At 37.3% G+C, this 19,728-nt stretch overlaps 1 protein-coding gene across 2 annotated transcripts in view; it reads right to left on the minus strand.

Moving 5' to 3' along the window:
* LOC103045667 (ephrin type-A receptor 5) overlaps window positions 1-19,728 on the minus strand; it is a 382,833-nt gene that overhangs the window by 308,532 nt on the left and 54,573 nt on the right. For both annotated transcript variants that reach the window (XR_007427358.1, XM_007254078.4), the window contains exons 4-5: window positions 7,743-7,898; window positions 5,595-5,930 (exon numbers count right to left, since the gene is read on the minus strand). Coding sequence is in view for 1 of the 2 variants with exons in the window: in XM_007254078.4 (XP_007254140.2) it covers window positions 5,595-5,930; window positions 7,743-7,898 (492 nt within the window). In the remaining variant the exon portion in view is untranslated. The remainder of the gene's footprint in view (window positions 1-5,594; window positions 5,931-7,742; window positions 7,899-19,728) is intronic.

Consider the following 19,728-nt stretch of genomic DNA (forward strand, 5'->3'; position numbering starts at 1 on the left):
ATTCTATAAACTACGGACAACATTTATCCCAAATTCCAAATAAAAATATTGTCATCTAAAGCATTTATTTGCAAAAAATGAGAAATGGCTAAAAAAATAACAAAAAAATGTAGAGCTTTCAGAATAATGCAAATAATGAAAGAAAACAAGTTCATATTCAAAAAGTTTTCAGAAGAGTTCAGAAATTAATATTTGGTGGAATAACCCTGGTTTTTAATCACAGTTTTTTTCATGCATCTTGGCATGTTCTCCTCCACCAGTCTTACACACTGCTTTTGGATAACTTTATGCCTTTACTCCTGGTGCAAAACTTCAAGGTTTTCAATTTGGTAAAATAAAAAAACTTAACATTTTTAGGTGGTCTCTTGTTTTTTTCCAGAACTGTAGTTGGTGACATATTTTATCATGACTGGCTCAGCACCTGGTATAATACAGGGGGGGGGGGGGAATCCCTTCTGATTTCTGTTCACACTTAACCCCTTCATGCTTAATTGTCAATATAGAGAATTGACTGCTTGTGGCTGTATCATCAATAAATATTAGACTCAATATCAGATGGTTTTCAATATTAAAGTGTTTAGATTTCGTAAATGGGACCAAAATAAGGGTCAGCATTTGTTCAGATGTGTACAGACTTTGGAGAAATGGAGAAATGGTAAAGTAGGGTAATGGAAGAGTGTAATGTAACACAGCCCTCACAGCAAAGGGAATGGCACAATACAGAGAATACTGATACTTCACTGCTTTTCACTTTTACACAGCAAAAGGTCCAGAACTTCAGACCATCAACCAGGTCTTACAACACCTACCAAACGCTGCACTCAGCCCAGAGCCTCCCAGTTCACAAGAACCGCCGCTGCCACTCGACGCATCGACCCGAGCTGATTATCCCGACCGCAGCCTCGGGAGGAAACGACAGTGTTCAGTATTCCACATCAGTCCCCACGCCGGCCCACGTGAAATCCCTCATTTCAGGGCTGCCTTATCACGCCGGAACCACTTCACACACACACAAGGCAGACTAAACACACAGAGTGGGTCCTGAACAGGTTTATACTCAGCCATCTCCGGACCTGCTCCAGTAATTACAGCTCAGATAAAGCAGATTACGCTTCAGTATCCATTAGGGTCATCAGTGCTTTAATGAAAAGTCAATGGTGGACACTCTCACAAAAGATGGACCCAGGACTATGTGTGTACAGTATATGTGTACTTTGTGTAAGTGTGTGTGAGTGTGTTTTGCTAGGGGATGAGGAGCACAGACCCCTCTAACTTCAAACTTTTTCAGTTCTGATGATAATAAGCATTGCTGAACTGCATGGATTTTTGCACCAGGAGTGGCATAAAGTTATTCAAAAGCAGTGTGTAAAACTGGTGGAGGAGAACATGCCAAGATACATGAAAACTAGGGGTGTCACGATTCTCTAAATCCTCGATTCGATTTCATTTTCGATTTGAGGGTCATGATTCGATTCGATTCTCGATTTCCTTTTTTTTTTCTTGTTATTATTTTATGCCTCATAAAATTTAAATAATATATTTATTATTATTATTATTATAAATATTATAAATATTATTATTATTATTTATTAAGATATATATGGTAATGCCATCTAGTGACTTTTTTTGGTAGCAACAGTGTGCACTATTAAAACAAGCAGTTTATCAGAGCTGTGTGTGGATGGCTGGTGAAACTGCTCATTACATGAAGCTGCAGTTCTTCATCCAACCACTAGCAGCAGCAGCACAAGCCCCGCTCTCTTCACTCAGTCACTACTTCAGTACAGCCCAGCCACGGGCTACAGAGCTCAGCCAGTCCGTTTTTACTGTTTCTGTAAACAAATAAAGGTTTTAACCCCACTAACCGGATAATACAGCTCACTACAGTTCATCTTTCAGCCCAAGCAGCTAACAGCAGCAGGTTAGAACAGCCGACACGGAGGCACTGCTCGGATTACATTATAAACAGGTCAGTTAGCGCGCTGCTAACCTCAGGATGTTTATAACTACGGAGTTTAGTGGACACACCACGGCCGCCAGGTAAGTCTTTTAAAGGCTACTGAAGACTATTAAAGGCTATTAGAGGTTATTGAAAGCATTATTGGGGGGCAGAAATCAGTACAGGCTGGTTAGATAAGTGATGTGGTGAAACTGTGACTAGCGCTGTCACAGTGATGTTTATTAACGTCATTAAAACAGATTTTGTCAGGTATTGTCTTATAAATATTTACACATAACTTATATCTCTCCTGAAAAGCTTTTATTTTAGTCAGAAACACGCTTGTGTTTACTTTATCTGAGAGAAAGATGTTTTTTTAATTCAATGGAAAGCAACAGGTGTAGTCAACTATAAGTTTAAGATTTTTAATCCACCTCACTGTGATCTATAGTCAGTGTTCTCAAGTCACACTGACACACGCATTTCAGCGAGTTCACACGCTCTCACCTGCGCGCACCCACCCCTCCGTCAGATACAGATACAAAACCTGCGTCGTGACACCCCTAATGAAAACTGTGATTAAAAAACAGAGTTATTCCACCAAATATTGATTTCTGAACTCTTAAAACTTTATGAATATGAACTTGTTCTCTTTGCATTATTTGAGATCTGAAAGCTCTGCATCTTTTTTTGTTATTTTAGTCATTTCTCATGCTCTGCAAATAAATGCTCTAAATGACAAAAAAATATTTTTAAGTTTACTCAAATAAATACCAGAAACTGATACAGAAGTGGTCTCTTATTTTTTCCCAGAGCTGTATTAGTGACAATAAGTCAAAATAAGTCCTGTCTTCTCTCCTATTAGTCACCATTAATGCCAATTGCAGCATAAACATTCTGACCACAGTATAAATACTGGGTGTATTCCTGGTAGAAGCAACCAGAAAACCACAGTAAAGTCTGTTAATTACTGTATAATTACTGTACTGTACGGCCTTAAGCAGGAACAGCAGTGCTGTAATGAACAATACAGTAATTACAGTCCAGTACAGCCACAGTGTCTGTTCTGTGTTCTGAAATGATATGCTGTGCTCCTGCAAATTAGTGTATTCTCCACTAGAACCTCACAAACTCAGACTACAACATTTAATCTGAACATTACTGACTGAACAAACACTGAAACACTTCAGTAAAGAGCACACTAGCTCGTACCGTTTTTTTTTTTTTTTTTTTAGCAATATAAGGCTCACCGGATTATAAAACGCACTATCAATATCAATTGTCATACATAAGGTGCATTAAGCTACAATAGTAAAGAACAGGGGTGTCGCCATGTTTTTCCTCTAATTCAGCTGTAAAGCAAAGCTAAGTAAACAAAACTGTAATTCTTAAAAAAAAACATTTTCAGTGTTAATCTACATACACTTTTCTCCTGAAAACTGTTTATTTGGGTGAGTAAAGTGCTTCTATTTATTTCTAGTAAGCTAAGATTTACAGATACAACCCGACAGCGCTATACTAAGGAACCCTGAATGTTGTGGTGAGCCAAGGTGATCTTAGCTGATGGTTCGTCCCACGTAGGGGCTAATGCTGGTCCAGCAGTGCTAGCCGGGGGTAGTGGCAGGCTACAGGATGATAATACTCACTTCTGAACAGCAAAAGAGCTAGCGCTGTGGTTAAAGGCTAATGCTAATGATGCTCCAGCAGTGCTATCCGGGGTTAGCGGCAGACTACAGGCTGATAATACTTACCTCTGAACAGCGAAAGAGCTAGCGCTTAGCGCTTAAAACTTAGCACAGTTAGTGACTAATGCTAATACTGCTCCGGTCTGTTGAACTAAACAGAAAATCCTGTATAACACTGTGCATCAACGCAGTGGCTTTACTGCTCCTTACAACCTGAGAATTTATGCAGAATTTATACATAAGGCACATTGACAATTTTGGGACAATTGAAGGATTTTAAGTGCACCTTATAGTGCGAAAAATAGAGTAAGTGTATATTTAAATAGCTGAAAAAGATCTAAGGCTCTAAGCTCTGCTTATTTGTGTGGCGTGGAAGGTCCTCTCAGTCCAGGTGTCTTAAAGGAGGCTGAGTTTCAGCCTGCTGAAGGAAGCCAGGAGATACCAGCCCTCACAAAACCAAAGTTTTGGAGATAACCGGAGCAAAATGTCACTCCTAAAAATAGCTGACACTATCTGTCCAGACACTGAGCATCTGAGTCACTGAGCTCTGTGACTGTGGTCGTCCCATCATCCTCACAAGGCTAAGTTCCCATTACTAGTCCAAGTTTTGTGTACTCTAACTTCTTAGTGATAGTAAAGTTTAATCCAACTCATTCTTATCTAATTTAAGCTTTGACTTTACCTCAGTAGTGCAACTTTAGTCATAAATGTACATAATTCTCACAGCACTGCTACTCAAGCCATATGTGAGTGAAAGTTACACAGAGAAATACAATCAGTCCTTTGGTATAAAACTAAGACAAACTGTGGGCATTTTTGGTAATGAAATTTATTTACTGTATTTTTCACACTATAAGTCGCACTTAAAATCCTTTCATTCCCTTAAAAATCAACAGTGCGCCTTATGTATAAATGTTACCAGTCAGAAGCAGCAAGGAGCAGTACAGCCACTTCGCTGAAGTACAGCGTTATAAACGAGTTTCCGCAAAGTTTCTCCAGCACCAAGGTTGGAGCAAGCATTAGCCGCAAACCGCAGTGTTAGCTCTTTCACTATTCAGAGGTGATTATTATCAGACTGCAGTCTGTGTGTTTACCGCATTAAAACAAGCTATGTTTGACAAACTGCTAGCTTATAGCGCCCTGACTTTTGAAACACTCAGGCTTCCTTAGCGACATTTACTAGTGCTAAGCGCTGCTAAACGTGGCTAGCACTGCTGCTAAAAACGCTGTTGAAAATATTGGAAAACTAAGCTTAATGTAAATAAACTGAAGCACTTTACTCACCTAAATGAACGGTTTTCAGGAAAGAAATATGTGTAGATTAACATCCAGCACTTGTTTGACTTTAAAAGAACATATATATATATTTTTAAGAGTTACGCTTTTGATTACTTAGGTGCCCCAAGCGGCAAGACCTGCTGAATTAGAAGGGAAACATGGTGACACCCTTGTTCCTTACTATTGTCGCTTAAAATGCTCCTTATAATGCAGTGCACCTTATGTATGAAGATAGACCAGAAAATATATGTTCATTGATGGTGTACCTTATAATCCGGTGCATAAAATAGGGTAGTTTAAATAACTGTATTCAAACAGAGTGTAAAAATGAACTTAAACCTGCCGTTTGTTGGCTCCCTGCTGGCACTGTACATAATATATAATACACAATGCTATCAAGGACCGCAAAAGGAAGGGAAAAGAGCGTGGGTCTTTAGCTGATTAATGTAATTAAGCAATGCAATTCAGTAATTTAACCATTGTTTGGTACGAATTATTCTCTCTTTTCACTTTTTCACTTAGCTATTTTTGCCTGAATCATTTTTTGTGACAAATATTCAGTGCATCTCTATTTTGTACATGTTGTGACTACGGTATGTCTGTATAGTACCCTTTACACTCAGTTAGGAGTGCAAACACACCAGACAGTTCTGGGAGAGTGTACTGTAGTACAGAGCTGTGTTAATCCTTACCTGCTTGGTTGGTGGTGACGTTGAGGGTAACGTACTGGCGCAGGGGTTTGGTCAGCTCCGACACACCGTTCACTGCCTCCACCTCGAAGGTGTAGTTGGTGTGAGCCAGCAGATCCACCACCATGACGGAGGAGTTCCTGAGGCCTGAGCGCTGGGGCAGGTAGCGCACGTGGCTGCCGCAGGGCTCGTAATGCCCCTCGTCAGCGCTGATCTTCCTGCACAAGATGCTGTAGGTCACGTCCTTCCTCCCGCCCGTCTCCTCCGGCGCGCTCCACTCCAGGAACACGCTGGTCTCGTTCACGTTGGAGATGGCGTTCCGCGGAGCTGATGGAGGCTCTGTGGGAAACGTAAGAAAGGACAAAATATTTTATGGAATAAGTTTCATAAAAAGTTTCATTTCATAAAAACAAAAACAAGCTATTGGCATAAGATAACTATAATACAGCTACATTTTGTATTTTATTTTTTACATTACTTAATGAATAAATCTTATAATCAATCTTTTTTTAATCGTGGAAGAACATTGAGGGAGAGTGGGAGACCCTTATTATAATGATTACCTAAATAAAACAGGAAAAAAAAATAAAATGATAGCAGCATAATAATGCTATCATATTATTTTATAGGACACTCTGTGATTCATATGTAAATAAAATAAACTATCAAAAATTATGGTAACATTCAAATTGTAATTTTTGCTATCTGATTTTTGCAACTAACTGATTCTAAAGTTTTGATTCTAATGCTTCAATATGACCTAAAATTAGGGGTGTCACGATTCTCTAAATCCTCCATTCGATTTTATTTCCGATTTTTGGGTCACGATTCGATTCGATTCGATTTTCTTTTTTCTTTTTTTTACAGCAGAGAGGCCTATGCCCCTTTTTGAATTGTCTATGGTCAGTCATTGGTTTGATTAATCAAATTTACAATATTTTATTTCAAAAGGTGGGCTTGATATAAGTGATGTAAAGTGATACAAGTGATCTGTAATACACCACATCAGGCACTAATGGTCAAATTTAAATAATTTAACTAAGATATATTTGTAATGCCATCTAGTGGCTTTTTTTGGTAGCAGCAGTGTGCACATAAAATAAATAACAAAAGAAATACAGGAACAGTCATGTAAAAAATCATAGAACAATTAGAGCCTTAACAAACTGAACTCTATCCTACTATAACAGTTAAACATGAAAAATAAGACTTTGAAACTTTTTCAGTCCCTGAGATTGACAAGTTTTTTTTTTCAAAGATATATTATTAACTTTATCTGATAGAAAGATGCTCCTTAAGGTCCCAAAACTATGAACATGTTTGAGGCTAGACAAAACAACTGTTATTTTTATATTTTCAAGTTTTTCTTTAAGAAGATGAGAATGTCCACATTCTCTGGAGAAAGGGCTGCTCTTTGAGCTACAGTGTGCTGCACCATTTGCGTAGCGTGCTGCGTCATTTGCGGGAGGGATCGTCGATCCTCTTTTTGACTTCTACGCTCGAGACCATGACATAATTTCGATCAATTTCGATGAAATACAGGTTGTAAAAAGCAGTAAAGCTACTTCGCTGCTGTACAGCGTTATAAAGGAGTCTCAGTGAAGTTTCTCCAGCACTAAGGCTGGAGCAGTATTAGCATTAGCAAAACAAGCTAAATGGGACGAACAGCAGGCTGATATTGCTGAGGGTTCCTCAGTGTAGCGCTGTCGGGTGTCATTTACTAGCGCTAAGCACTGCTAACTACGGCTAGCGCTGCTGCTAACCACTGCTAGTGCTGCTAAGCTTGTCTAGCGCTGCTGTTAACCACATTAAATACTGGAAATATAGTATTTTACCCAAAGTAACAGTCTTCAGGAGAGAAATTGTGTAGATTAACATCCAGCCGTCATTTGACTTTGAAAGAAAATGTTGTTTTTAGAATTAGAGTTTTGTAATTCTTTATTTATTCAGTGGCGAGACCTACTGAATTAGAAGGGAAACATGGCGACACCCTTGTTCCTTACTATTGTAGCTTAAAATGCGCCTTATGTATAAAAATAGTTTTTATAGTGCTCCTTATAACACGGTGTGCCTTAAAAACTGAAAAATACAGTATTTAGTAGTAAATTATCACATGACTGACTGTGCGATTTTCATATAAAGCATATTTACTTGTGCAGGCCATGTTGGTGGGGTCCGTGTCCTTCCTGTAGTAGCCCTGCTCACACTGGCAGGCTGTGGAGGCCTCGGTTTTGGTGAAGCTGTGAGGAGGACACTTGCTGCAGGTTCTGGTCTGCAGAGCCGATCTGTAGAAGCCAGGCTTACACACTGTGGAATAAAAGAGCAGAAGATAGATATGATTACATTATGAATGCAGCTGATCAGTGCCTTTGTACTGCTTATTGGGATTTGATGAGAAACATTGGCTGCTAAAGTCAAACATTCATCAGCTTCATTAAAAAAAGAGCAGGTGCTGATATCAATGGCTCTTTGATGGCTAAAATGCGCGGCGGCGCTCATTAATACGCGGCGATGTGTTCAACATCATCAACAGTTTTAGCTGAAATTGAACCTTTGATGCATTCATAATTGAGCTCCACTCCCTTTCTAGCGCGTTTCTGATGCATGAGTAATTAATATATTTGGGAATACATTTGCTTGATTCTATTCAGATTCCATGAAAACTCAATTACAAACACTGAAGAGCACTAAAGAGAGAAAAAGAGAGAGAGAGAGAGAAAGAGAAAGAGAGAGAGAAAGAGAAAAAGAGAGAGAGAATGATATTAACTGTGTTGGGAATGTGGAAGGCCTGCTGGTTTTCTCATCCATCCCTTACTCATCCACAGAATACGGATATTAAAAAAATATATAAAACTTCTCAAAGACAGTGGAGACAAGTAGAGCCAATGCATCCTGTTCCGTAACTAGATAGTAAAATATGTGTTCTGTATTGAACTGATACAGGATGTGCTTCATTTCGTATCTTTTAGATCAGCCTAAAGTTCTCTACACACTTCCTGCGGTGAACTGAAATTCGCAAGTGTTGCATGAAGTTGAACGCACCTTCCCGAATTTACTGGCAAACGTTCACCTATAATTCAACACAAACCAATTGCAAATGTTGTGGCATAGTGTCTTCAGTGTTGGGGTTTCCATGTATCCACTACAGTACTGTAAATAACTTGCTGCTACAAACGTTATGATCAGTTTTGGGCACCTTACTTTAAAAAAGTAATTAGTTATAGTTAAAGTTACTGAGTTACTCCACTATAAAAGTAACTAGTTACCAGTTACCCACCTTCTCTGAGCATGTTTAATAAGCCAGATGAATAGACTGTACGACGACATTGTTTATCTCGTTCTTCCCTCCCTTGTGACTCACACACACAATGCACACACACACACACTTGCGCCTTTGTCTGTATGTGCGAAATACAAAAAAAAGTTAATTGAGCGACTAAAGTTACGTGCAGTAACGGGGTGTCGGAAATGGTAACGAAGTTATAGAGACAGTCAGAATAATTAGTTAGATTACTCCTTACTGAAAAAAAACGCTGTTATTCCCATCACTGGATATGATACATTTAATAACATAGGATTTACTATTCAAAATCTAGCAAAAAATCAATGCAAAGTGTCCTTCTGTTCTTTGAAAAGTGCTAAATATAATAAGTGTAACTGGTACACAAATACATTCATTATAATTGTTTAAATCAATGTTGAAAAACTGTCAGTATAAAAAAAAGAGACGCCATGAGATTTGAGTAAATTAAAAGTTTACTTTTTATGTAATCAAACGATTCAAACAGTGGAATCTGAAGACAGAATCTGAGTACAACAATGCTATCTATTGGGCACGGTTTAAACACAACAATAAATGAAGCACTGTCTGACACAAATCTTTGCATGCAAAATAATTTTTGTAAATCAATTATGTCTTTTTAATGTCTAAAATTCATACAGGATTGCAAAAACAACACATCACAATGTATCAATACTTTATCAAACTCCTAGTTTCCCCTAGTTCTGGGCGATTATGGCCTAAAAAAAATAATCTGATCTTCAAATATAATTGATTTTTTTCCCCCCTACTAAAAAAATCTAACTACAGAAACTTTAAAGGAGAGATTATTATTGTTTTCCACAATTAACCACGGATTCTTACCAGCAATGACGCTGCAGTTTATAGAAACCATAGGAAAGTGCTGTAACTTTTTTCAGTACGTACTCAGTCCTCGAACAGAGTGGAATAGTTAGAAAATATGCACACGATGGTCTGTGGGAGGTGCTGGCAGCCAAGGTAAGACGGATAAACACTTCAGAAATGAATAGCGTTTTCAGATATTTTAGATTATTAAAACTGTCATTCGAATTAACCTAATTTATCATAAAACTAGTTTCCCCATTAGTTTCACCTCTGTATAAGTATTCTTTTGTTTCTCTTGTTGCGAAGTATTGCCAACAGATCTTGTCATTATATACCAAGGGTTTTCTGTCTGTTGATGTCCCATGTACTGTATGATCTCTGATTCTGGTTTGCCACATTGTTTGGTTCCTGCTTTTTTAATCTCTGTTTATGTCTTATGGTTCCTGCCGTGGTTACTCCTGTGTTGATTTTGTCACTAAGCTATCTTATTGTTATCTGCAAGTGTTTGGTCAGTCCTAAAACCCTAAGAGATATAAACTGAATTGGGAGCGTAGAAAGCTTGTTAGCTTCTACATCCAGCCTTAACTCAGCAGCAGACACTGAAAATAATGGGATTTAAAGCTTCCCTAAGACAGCGAAGACGAATGGAGCCGGCGCATCCTGTGTTTATGACTGTTTAAATGACTTTCAATAGAACACGGATGCTTATGCACAGCACACGGCCTGACACTGCAGAACACAGGCAGGTAATGTATTGCCGTGGATGGAGAGAGACATATTATCAATGGCCTCTGCAGTCGAAAGTGCAGACAAAGACATTAATTAAAGCTCCCCTGGTGGGCATTAAGAAGCAGACAGCAGAAGTGCTCTGAATCCAATCCAACGAGCTGTAATAAAAACAGGGGGGTCTGAGGGTCCTCAGAAAGTCTTCATTTGTCTGGAATTACATTTTATAAATTAAATGATTTAATAAGTATTCATATGATGTAAATTAGATCTCAGTATACAGGCAGGTGTTGGTTTAATTTTTTTTTTAATTCATCATACACAAGCTGAATAAGATGTGACTGCTCATGTGATGCACTGACATGCAATAAACTTTTGAATCATAATCAAAACCTTAGGGAGGCCCCAATGTGGGAATTTTTGACAGATGCCAAAATCCAATAGTACATATGTATATATCTGCCGCTGTTGATGCCAATATACACGTTTATAAATTACAGAGAGACTAGACACCCTGGTATATCTTTGAAACTAATAAAAATCTTAAACTTAAATCAACTTAAATCAATTAATAGATTTAACAGGAGCACAGCCAATGTTGGCCAACTGAATTTTGTATTTTTTTGGAAATATTGGATTTGATAAAAAAAAAAAATTATCGGCCAATACTGTATTGGCCTATATCATCGCACATCCCTAATTCACTAGAATTTTTCAACCACAGAATCATGAAAAGTAAAAGAACTGTTGTCTCATTACAAGATAAATAAAAAAAAGGTCATACAAGAGAGTAATCAATAGCAGGGAAGTAACGTGTTGTAATGCACGGACAACTATGGACAACAATTCTGTCAAATTCCAAATAAAAAGTGTCATTTAGAGCATGAAAAAAACAATGAAAAAAGCTTTCAGACCTCAAATAATGCAAAGAAAACAAGTTCATATTCATAAAGTTTTAAGAGTTCAGAAATCAATATTTGGTGCAATAACACTGGTTATTCATGCATAGTGTCCTCCACTAGTCTTTCACACTGCTTTTGGATAACTTTATTCCACTCCTGGTGCAAAAATTTAAGCAGTTCAGCTTGGTTTGATGGCTTGTGATCGCCCATCTTCCTCTTGATTATATTCCAGATGTTTTCAATTGGTCATTTTTTCTTTTTTTTTCTTTTAATCAATGACCATCTTCTTTGCACCTGTTGTCAGAAAAAGCTGCTGGGTCTCATCACTGTCTCTCCTGCATGACTTGAATTGTAGATATCTGTCATTGGCAGGGCTTGACTCTATGCCAGGGTAATGGCCTCCAGACCAGATTTGCAGCAGTGAAACCTCCTGACTGAAGCTTTAAATAGATTATATTTGGCCTTCAGGGCCCATTGGCAGCAGCATTTAGGCTAGGTTATCCATACAGAGCCTAAACAGCTTCCTTAATTCAGTGGGGAATAGTGCAAAAAAGAGAAAATCGCAACAAAACAAACCAGAATAAAACAGTAAAAACTGTTTTTAAAGCTTTAAAGTTGCCAATAAACTCAATAAGACCTATATCTACGCCAAAGTACAGATTTCTATGTATTCATAAACATAAATATACAAACACAACATATGAAATTATGCATGCAGAAGCCTAGCCAGCCAAAAATACTCCACACAAACCAGCTGTGGCACTTCATGTGTAACAAACTAATCCTCGGTTCATAAAAAGGTTTCAATAGCACTTCATCTCCAGCGCTTTTCCAGCTCGCACAGCATCTGCAGGCTTACTTGGCCAACAAAAAACCAAACCCAAGTATTATCATTTCCTTTTTTTCCACTCTAAAATAAGCAATCTGTTTAACTGGTGCTTGTGCATTTCAGCAGCAACAATGTTTAAAACATGAAGCCCCCAAAACGCTGTTGCCCCGGATCCCCCCTCCTCTGATGCGGTTTCAGAAAGCTGTGCTTGATAATAAGAATCCACTTCAAATTACAGAGTATTTCCAGTGACCTTGCAATTGCCATTAAGCTACCTCCCACTGTGAAAATGACAAAGGCTGATTTAAATGTCAGGCCTGGAACAGGCTCATGATAATGGAGCTGCAGTTTATCTGGATGGCTCTTAAATACCATGAACTGCACAGTTAGTGAGGATTCTCCACGATCAAGCGAGAGAGCGAGCGAGCGAGAGTAAGAGAGAGAGAGAGGGGCGAGAGAGGGTGATACTGCTTGTGTTTGTAGCTTTGAGTAGCTGAGATAAAAGATGGACGTTCATATATGATATGACCTGTATGATATGGAAAAAAAAAATAAAAATTAAGAATGCACTACTGCAAAAAACTGAAAAATTAATTTAATGATATGGTATCATTAAACTGCACTAAGAAAAAAAGATGAGTAAAATTTACTTTAAAAAGTTTCGCAACCTTCTGCATTTGCTTTTTTAAAGTAATGTATTTCATGCCATCCATTTGTTGAGATAGTGTAATATGTGTGTTTTAAATAAAAATATTTAAATTTCAGGAATTATAATATATTATGTATCATAAATTGTTTAAGTAATATTGTAGAAATTAAGTAAATGTAATTAGGTAATATTGTATGCAGAAATGAAGTAAAGTTTACTAAAAGAAAGGATTGACTGAGCAAAAATAAAGTAAGTAAAGTTTACTAAAAGAAAGAATTGATTTAGCAAAAATAAATTTAGTAAAGTTTACTAAAAGAAAGGATTGATTCAGCAAAATAAATTATGTAAAGTTTACTAAATAAAGGATTGATTCAGCACAAATAAATGAAGTAAACTTTACTAAAAGAAAGGATTGATTCAGCAAAAATAAATTAAGTAAACTTTACTAAAAGAAAGGATTGATTCAGCAAAAATAAATTAAGTAAACTTTACTAAAAGAAAGGATATCATATTGAAATCATATTGACCAAAATAAAAAAGGAAACATACATTAAAAATACAAGATTTGGCCATATCATTCAACCCAACATATAGTGGACTGAACTGCTTGAATTTTGGCACCAGGAGTAAAGGCATAAAGTTATCCAAAAGCAGTGTGTAAGACTGGTGGAGGAGAACATGCCAAGATGCATAAAAACTGTGATTAAAAAACAGGATTATTCCACTAAATATTGATTTCTGAACTTTTAAAACTTTAATATGAATATGAACTTGTTTTCTTTGCATTATTTGAGGTCTGAAAGCTCTGCATCTTTTTTGTTATTTCAGCCATTTCTCATTTTCTGCAAATAAATGCTCTAAATGACAATATTTTTATTTGGAATTTTGGGAGACCAACTAAAGTGGTCTCTTACTTTTTCCATATATATATATATATATATATATATATATATATATATATATATATATATATATATATATATATATATATATTGTGCAGCCATTTGAAAAACTACATAGGATTCCACAATGAAGCCATAATGTAATAAAGTCTTTTATATCGGGGCTTTGCTCTGAGCGTGAGCTCGGCCTGTGCTCCTCTCTCAGTCTATTGCGTGTCTGGGAGCACAGCCTGCTCTCTCACGCAGCACTTCATTTAAGCAATTTGTCATTTCACCATGATACATTTGCTGAGGATGCTGAGGATGACAGATATAGATCCCGACACGGCCAAATACATTTCTCCACACTTCAGTCGAGACGCGGCCGGGATAATCCCGGAGAAAACGGCAGCACCGTGATATACTGTAAAAGCTAATCTTAATGGAAACAAGATGAGGGCTGATTAAATAAAGGGCTGCGGCTGGGCGGCGGTAATGGTGCCGTGATTGGATTACGCCGGGGATTTCTTCTGTATTCTTCTTTATTAAAGATGTACAGAACTCAGAGGAATATTATTCAGGAGCTTATCTATAGCGTGAAGCTAAGAGATTAGTAACTTATGTATTTTAAATGATTTTTAATGCATAAATAGTAAGCTTATAACTCAACAAATTGGGCAAAAAATTAGTTAAATGTCATTTAACAGGCCTGTTTACCACCCTGTTATTTTTCCTCCGAATAAATTGCACTAATAAAATGATGAAGTCCCCTACTGGAAAAACCAGCTGACCAGCTTGACCAGATTAAGCTGTGTTTTGGAACCAGGTAACTGGTTTCTAGCTGGAAACTGGTTCACAGCTGGTCAGAACATCTAAAACCAGCTTGTAGCTGGTTTGCACCTGGTAACTGGTTTCTAGCTGGTAACTGGTTTCTAGCTGGTAACTGGTTCACAGCTGGTCAGAACATCTAAACCAGCTTGTAGCTGGTTTGCACCTGGTAACTGGTTTCTAGCTGGTAACTGGTTTCTAGCTGGTAATTGGTTCATAGCTGGTCAGAACATCTAAACCAGCTTGTAGCTGGTTTGTACCTGGTAACTGGTAGCTGGTTTTAGATGTTCTGACCAGCTATGAACCTGTTACCAGCTAGAAACCAGTTACCAGGTTCCAAAACACAGCTTAAGCTGGCAAAGCTGGTCCTGGTGCAAAAATGCAAGCAGTTCAGTTTGGTTTGATGTCTTGTGATCATCCATCTTCCTCTTGATTATATTTCAGAGGTTGTCAATTAGGTAAAATTAAAGAAACTCATCATTTTTAAGTGATCTCTTATTTTTTTGCAGAGCTGTATATCATATATGAGTTTAGCATTTTTAATGGAATTACTGAAATAAAGCAACTTTTCAATGGTATTTAATTTTTTTTTTTAGATGCACCTGTAGGTTTTCCTTTCAAATAAAGAGAAAACAATGTTTACCTGTAACAAATACAGTTAAATACAGTTTTCTATTCCAGCACCCCTTTAACTCCCACCACAGCAAAAAGGGCTGGTTAAAAGTATCTAAAATCTGTGCATGCATATTTCATGAAATGGCCTACAATTGGGAGGATTCCTCCTTGAAGATTAGAATATGAAATACCACGTTTTATTTTCTAAGGTCCATCGGGCAATCACTCAAAGCACAAAAGGGGAGTGAGAAGAGGTTGATAATCTTTTTTTTTTTTCAACATAACCACTCCTACCCCCCTGCAAATCTTTCAGCGCAGAGACGGGAGGCGGCGGCATTCGCAAGGTCTTTAAAAAGAGGCACTAACTGATTCACCTTGACAGAACCTTGGTCTCTTGTCATGCAACATTAGACTTGGGAAATATATGCTGAGCTCTTGTCTGGACGAGTGCGCAGCCGGGTTGCTATCTGTTCGGCCTGTTTCGTTCTGCTTCCTTGTGTACAGTTTTAGCATTTAAATAGCTAATCTGTCTTTGGATTGATTTTTAAGCGGGGAATATCATCGCTGTGCTATTAGGACCTGAGTGCACTGATTTGCTTTGTGCATGCATAATGTAGCGTGATGCCGTGACTACACAAAAAAAAAAAAAAAGAGAAGAGGTCTGCAGGTAAACACAAAGCAACAGAAAAAGTCCATGACCGCTTCAGGTCAGTGCTGTTCACTGTGGAGATTTTAGACCTTCTGACTATAAGGTGCACCAGATCATAAGGAACAGACAGTATCAATAAACATCTATTTTCTAGTATATTTTCATATATAAGACACACTGGATTAAAAATAATTAATAATCAGTTATAACACATACGTAGAAAGGGCAACAATATTGACGGCTGTGGGTTCACTATTTGTCAAACAACAGGTCATTGTTGCCCTTTCTACCTATGTGATATAACTGATTATTAATGATTTTTAAGGCATTTACAACCTAATTAGTAACCATTAATAATCTAATTATAAACCATTTATAAACCCTAATGAAATAAATAGGGTACAAATGTGTTGAAGAATATAGGTTCCTGGTATTTGCTTGTTTGCTTGTTTTGGTGTATTTTATTATCTTCAGTATCACTTCAGATTCTGTACATTGTAGACAATTATCCTGCGAGTTTGTTACTGAGTATCACTATATGAAAGTATCGTGATAGCAAATCATTGTGATCATATCGAATTACATGCAGTGTTGCTGCAGGACATTGCTCACAGGATGCTGTTAAAAGACTGCTCTCAGTCCGGCAGTGGCACTGAGGTGTTTAAGAACTCCAGCAGTATGGCTGCATCTGTAATGGCCACTCAAAGTGATGGTACACCTCAGATGCCTCCAAGCCCAGAGAATCTGACGGCACTTCTTTACATGGTTAATATGAGGTGTATGTATGTTTTAAACAGTAAAGTTTTATGTAGCACTTATTGATAAATGATAAAATCCAATACTTTTGGATGAGTTTGGGATGAATTGGGGATGAGGTGGGATTTACTGCAGTAGAGTAGAGAGTAGAGTCTTCAGTCAGAGTGCAAACCTCTTTCTTCCAGTCTGTGCGGCGCTGAAAGCGTTAAGGCCTGTGCAGAGTATCAGAGTAATGAATACATAAAGCCTGCTGACAGAATCCGATAAGAAAAAGTCTCTACATCATTCAACAAGAAGAAGTGTCAAGAAGAGCCTCTCATACAGTGTGTGTTCCATCTCTGATCTGCTCCAGGCTCAGCTTGAGAGGGGCTCTCGGATAGAAATGAGATTCTGCTCTACACGATCCCGCATGCGGACCACCGAGTGATTGCATACATACGCAGAGACATGTTTGTGTTTATGTTATGCTGATATGTGGGTAGATATACTGAAGTATATATAGATATACGGTAGCGTGTCCAATATGTATTATTACTTTTACTTTTTTTAGCCTAGTTTTGACACACAAACACTGTCTGCATACTGCTTGTCATATACATGCAGGTGCTTCTAAAAAAATTGAATATCATTGAAAAGTTACTTTATTTCAATAATTCAGTTCAAAATGTGAAACTCATATATTATGTAGATGAATTACACACAGAGTGATCCATTTTAAGTGGCTTACAGCCAATGAAAACCCAAAAATCAGTGGCTCAGAAAATTAGAATTGTTACGTTTGGCAGTGTGCCAAGTCCTGCTGGAAAATGAAATCCACATCCCCATAAAAGTTGTTCTCAGCAGAGGGAAGCATGAAGTGCTGTAAGATTTTGCAGGAAAACACTGCACTGACTTTGGACTTGATAAAAGTCCACAGTGGATCAACACCAGCAGATGACATGTCTCTCCAAAGCATCGGATTTCGGAGATGCAGACTTCATTTTTCAGCAGGACTTGGCACACTGCCCACACTGCCAAAAGCAACAATTGATCTTATATTATATTCTTATTTTCTGAGACACAATAACAACAAAAGAAATACAAGCTTAAAACAGATCATTCTATATGTGTAATACATTTATATTATATATGAGGTTCACATTTTCAGCTGAATTACTGAAATAAACTGATTTTCCAATCATATTCTCTTTTGTTTTATATGTACCTGTAGTTCCCGCAGGCATTTTTGACAAAGATAGGGTTTGGTTCCAAAATGCATCAATACTATCTATCTAGCATAACATTATGAACAACTCTTCATTTCTATACTCTGTATACATTCATGTATCAAACATACATTCAGCTCCACTGATCATAATTCGGTACCAATTTAAAATAAGACTACCTTTAGAAAGGGTTTATAAATGGTTTACAATTAGTTTATTAATGGTTAATAATTAGGTTGTAAATGCCTTAAAAATCATTAATAATCAGTTATAACACATATGTAGAGAAGGCAACAATATAGATGGCTGTGGGTTCACTATTTGGCAGACAACAGGTCATTGTTGCCCTTTCTAAACATGTGTTATAACTGATTATTAATGATTTTAAGGCATTTACAACCTTCAAATCAAATCAAATCAAATCAAATTTATTTGTATAGCGCTTTTTACAACTGGTGTTGGCACAAAGCAGCTTTACAGAAACATGATCTTATTAGATCTTATAAGGTTATTATTACAACGTCATTTGTAACCATTAATAAAGTAATTGTGAACCATTTATTAACCCTTTATAAAGGTAGTCTTATTTTAAAGTGGTACTCATAATTCTCCCAAACTCTCAAAACTGTTATGTAACAGTCTTTTTGGCATCGAATTTCAACACCCAGCACCAGGTAGGAATGTGTAATAGTAAAGAGTAAAGAAAGTGAGTGTTTAAAACCTCCAGCAGCACTGCAGTATCTGATACACTCTTGGAATTAAATTATGTTTGCACTGATATCCATTAAACTTGGCTTTTTCTTTTATTAACAATTCTTCTCCAACAGATCATTTATAGTTGATAATGTTTTGAGCCTAAACTAAGCCTAATTTTAACCACAGTACCATTTTTTTTTTCTTTTTTCTAACACTCTAATTCTGAAAAACGAAGCATGGGAAGACGGATCCGTGTTACTGTTCACACACACCACACACATTCCTCAACTGTTCAGCTTCTCACTTTCCCACTCCAGCCTTTTGTGAAACTGTCTACCGCTCTTCTCCACAATCTGTCACACCTACACACACACACATATACACACACACACACAGAGACAGAAAGCTGGGTGGTAACTCAATATGTACCCCGTTCCTCTCCTAAAGCAGACAGTGGGGGATGTCGCAGCACATTGGTGTTCACTCTCCTCTTTCTCATGTCGTTGGGCTGTTTTCAATTTCGCTGGCAGGTTCGGAGCCGTAACATCATCGCTGATCCGCCACCATCACTTCTCTCTGCAGTGGGAGGCTGTTATTTATGTGATACTCACACATGAAATCACAACCCAGCAGCTTGAGCTTGTTTTTTTTTTTTGTCTTTTTTGAGGCTGGACTGTTTGCTAGTGATCAAATCGTGGCCATGTAATGTGTGATAACACACTTCCTTTTTGATTTTTTTTTTTTTTTGTGTTGTATTGCTTTTATACAAAACATGTCAGCAAGAAAAAAAAATAAAGAAGTACCTAATACTGTTTCATATATTTGTGGGCCTCAGAATGCCATAAAACTGTATTTGTTATTTACCACATAGCTGAGTTTAGTACATGGAAGGGAAGTGACACAACTTGGACATCAAACCAAACAAAAAATAATCGTGCAATTTCGTATCACACACAATAATACTGGCAACATTTTTGAATATCGTTAACGATATTATACCCTGAAATACTGTGCCAGAAAAATTCACACTACTTCTACCATCTACTAGTGACAGATTCAATCTTTCCAGTAGGGGTGTGCCATATCGTATCGTACACGATAATATCGTCAAAATTGTTAAATATCGTGAACGATATTACACCCTAAAATATTGTGCCATATCACCCGCCCCATTACATATCTACTAGAGACAGATTATATCTGTCTCGTATTATTTATTTTACTTTAATCCTGAATATATGCAGATATTTGTAGTGTATTATTAGTATCCTGACA

This window comes from Astyanax mexicanus, chromosome 20 (genome assembly GCF_023375975.1).
Source record: "Astyanax mexicanus isolate ESR-SI-001 chromosome 20, AstMex3_surface, whole genome shotgun sequence".
Taxonomy (NCBI): domain Eukaryota; kingdom Metazoa; phylum Chordata; class Actinopteri; order Characiformes; family Acestrorhamphidae; genus Astyanax; species Astyanax mexicanus.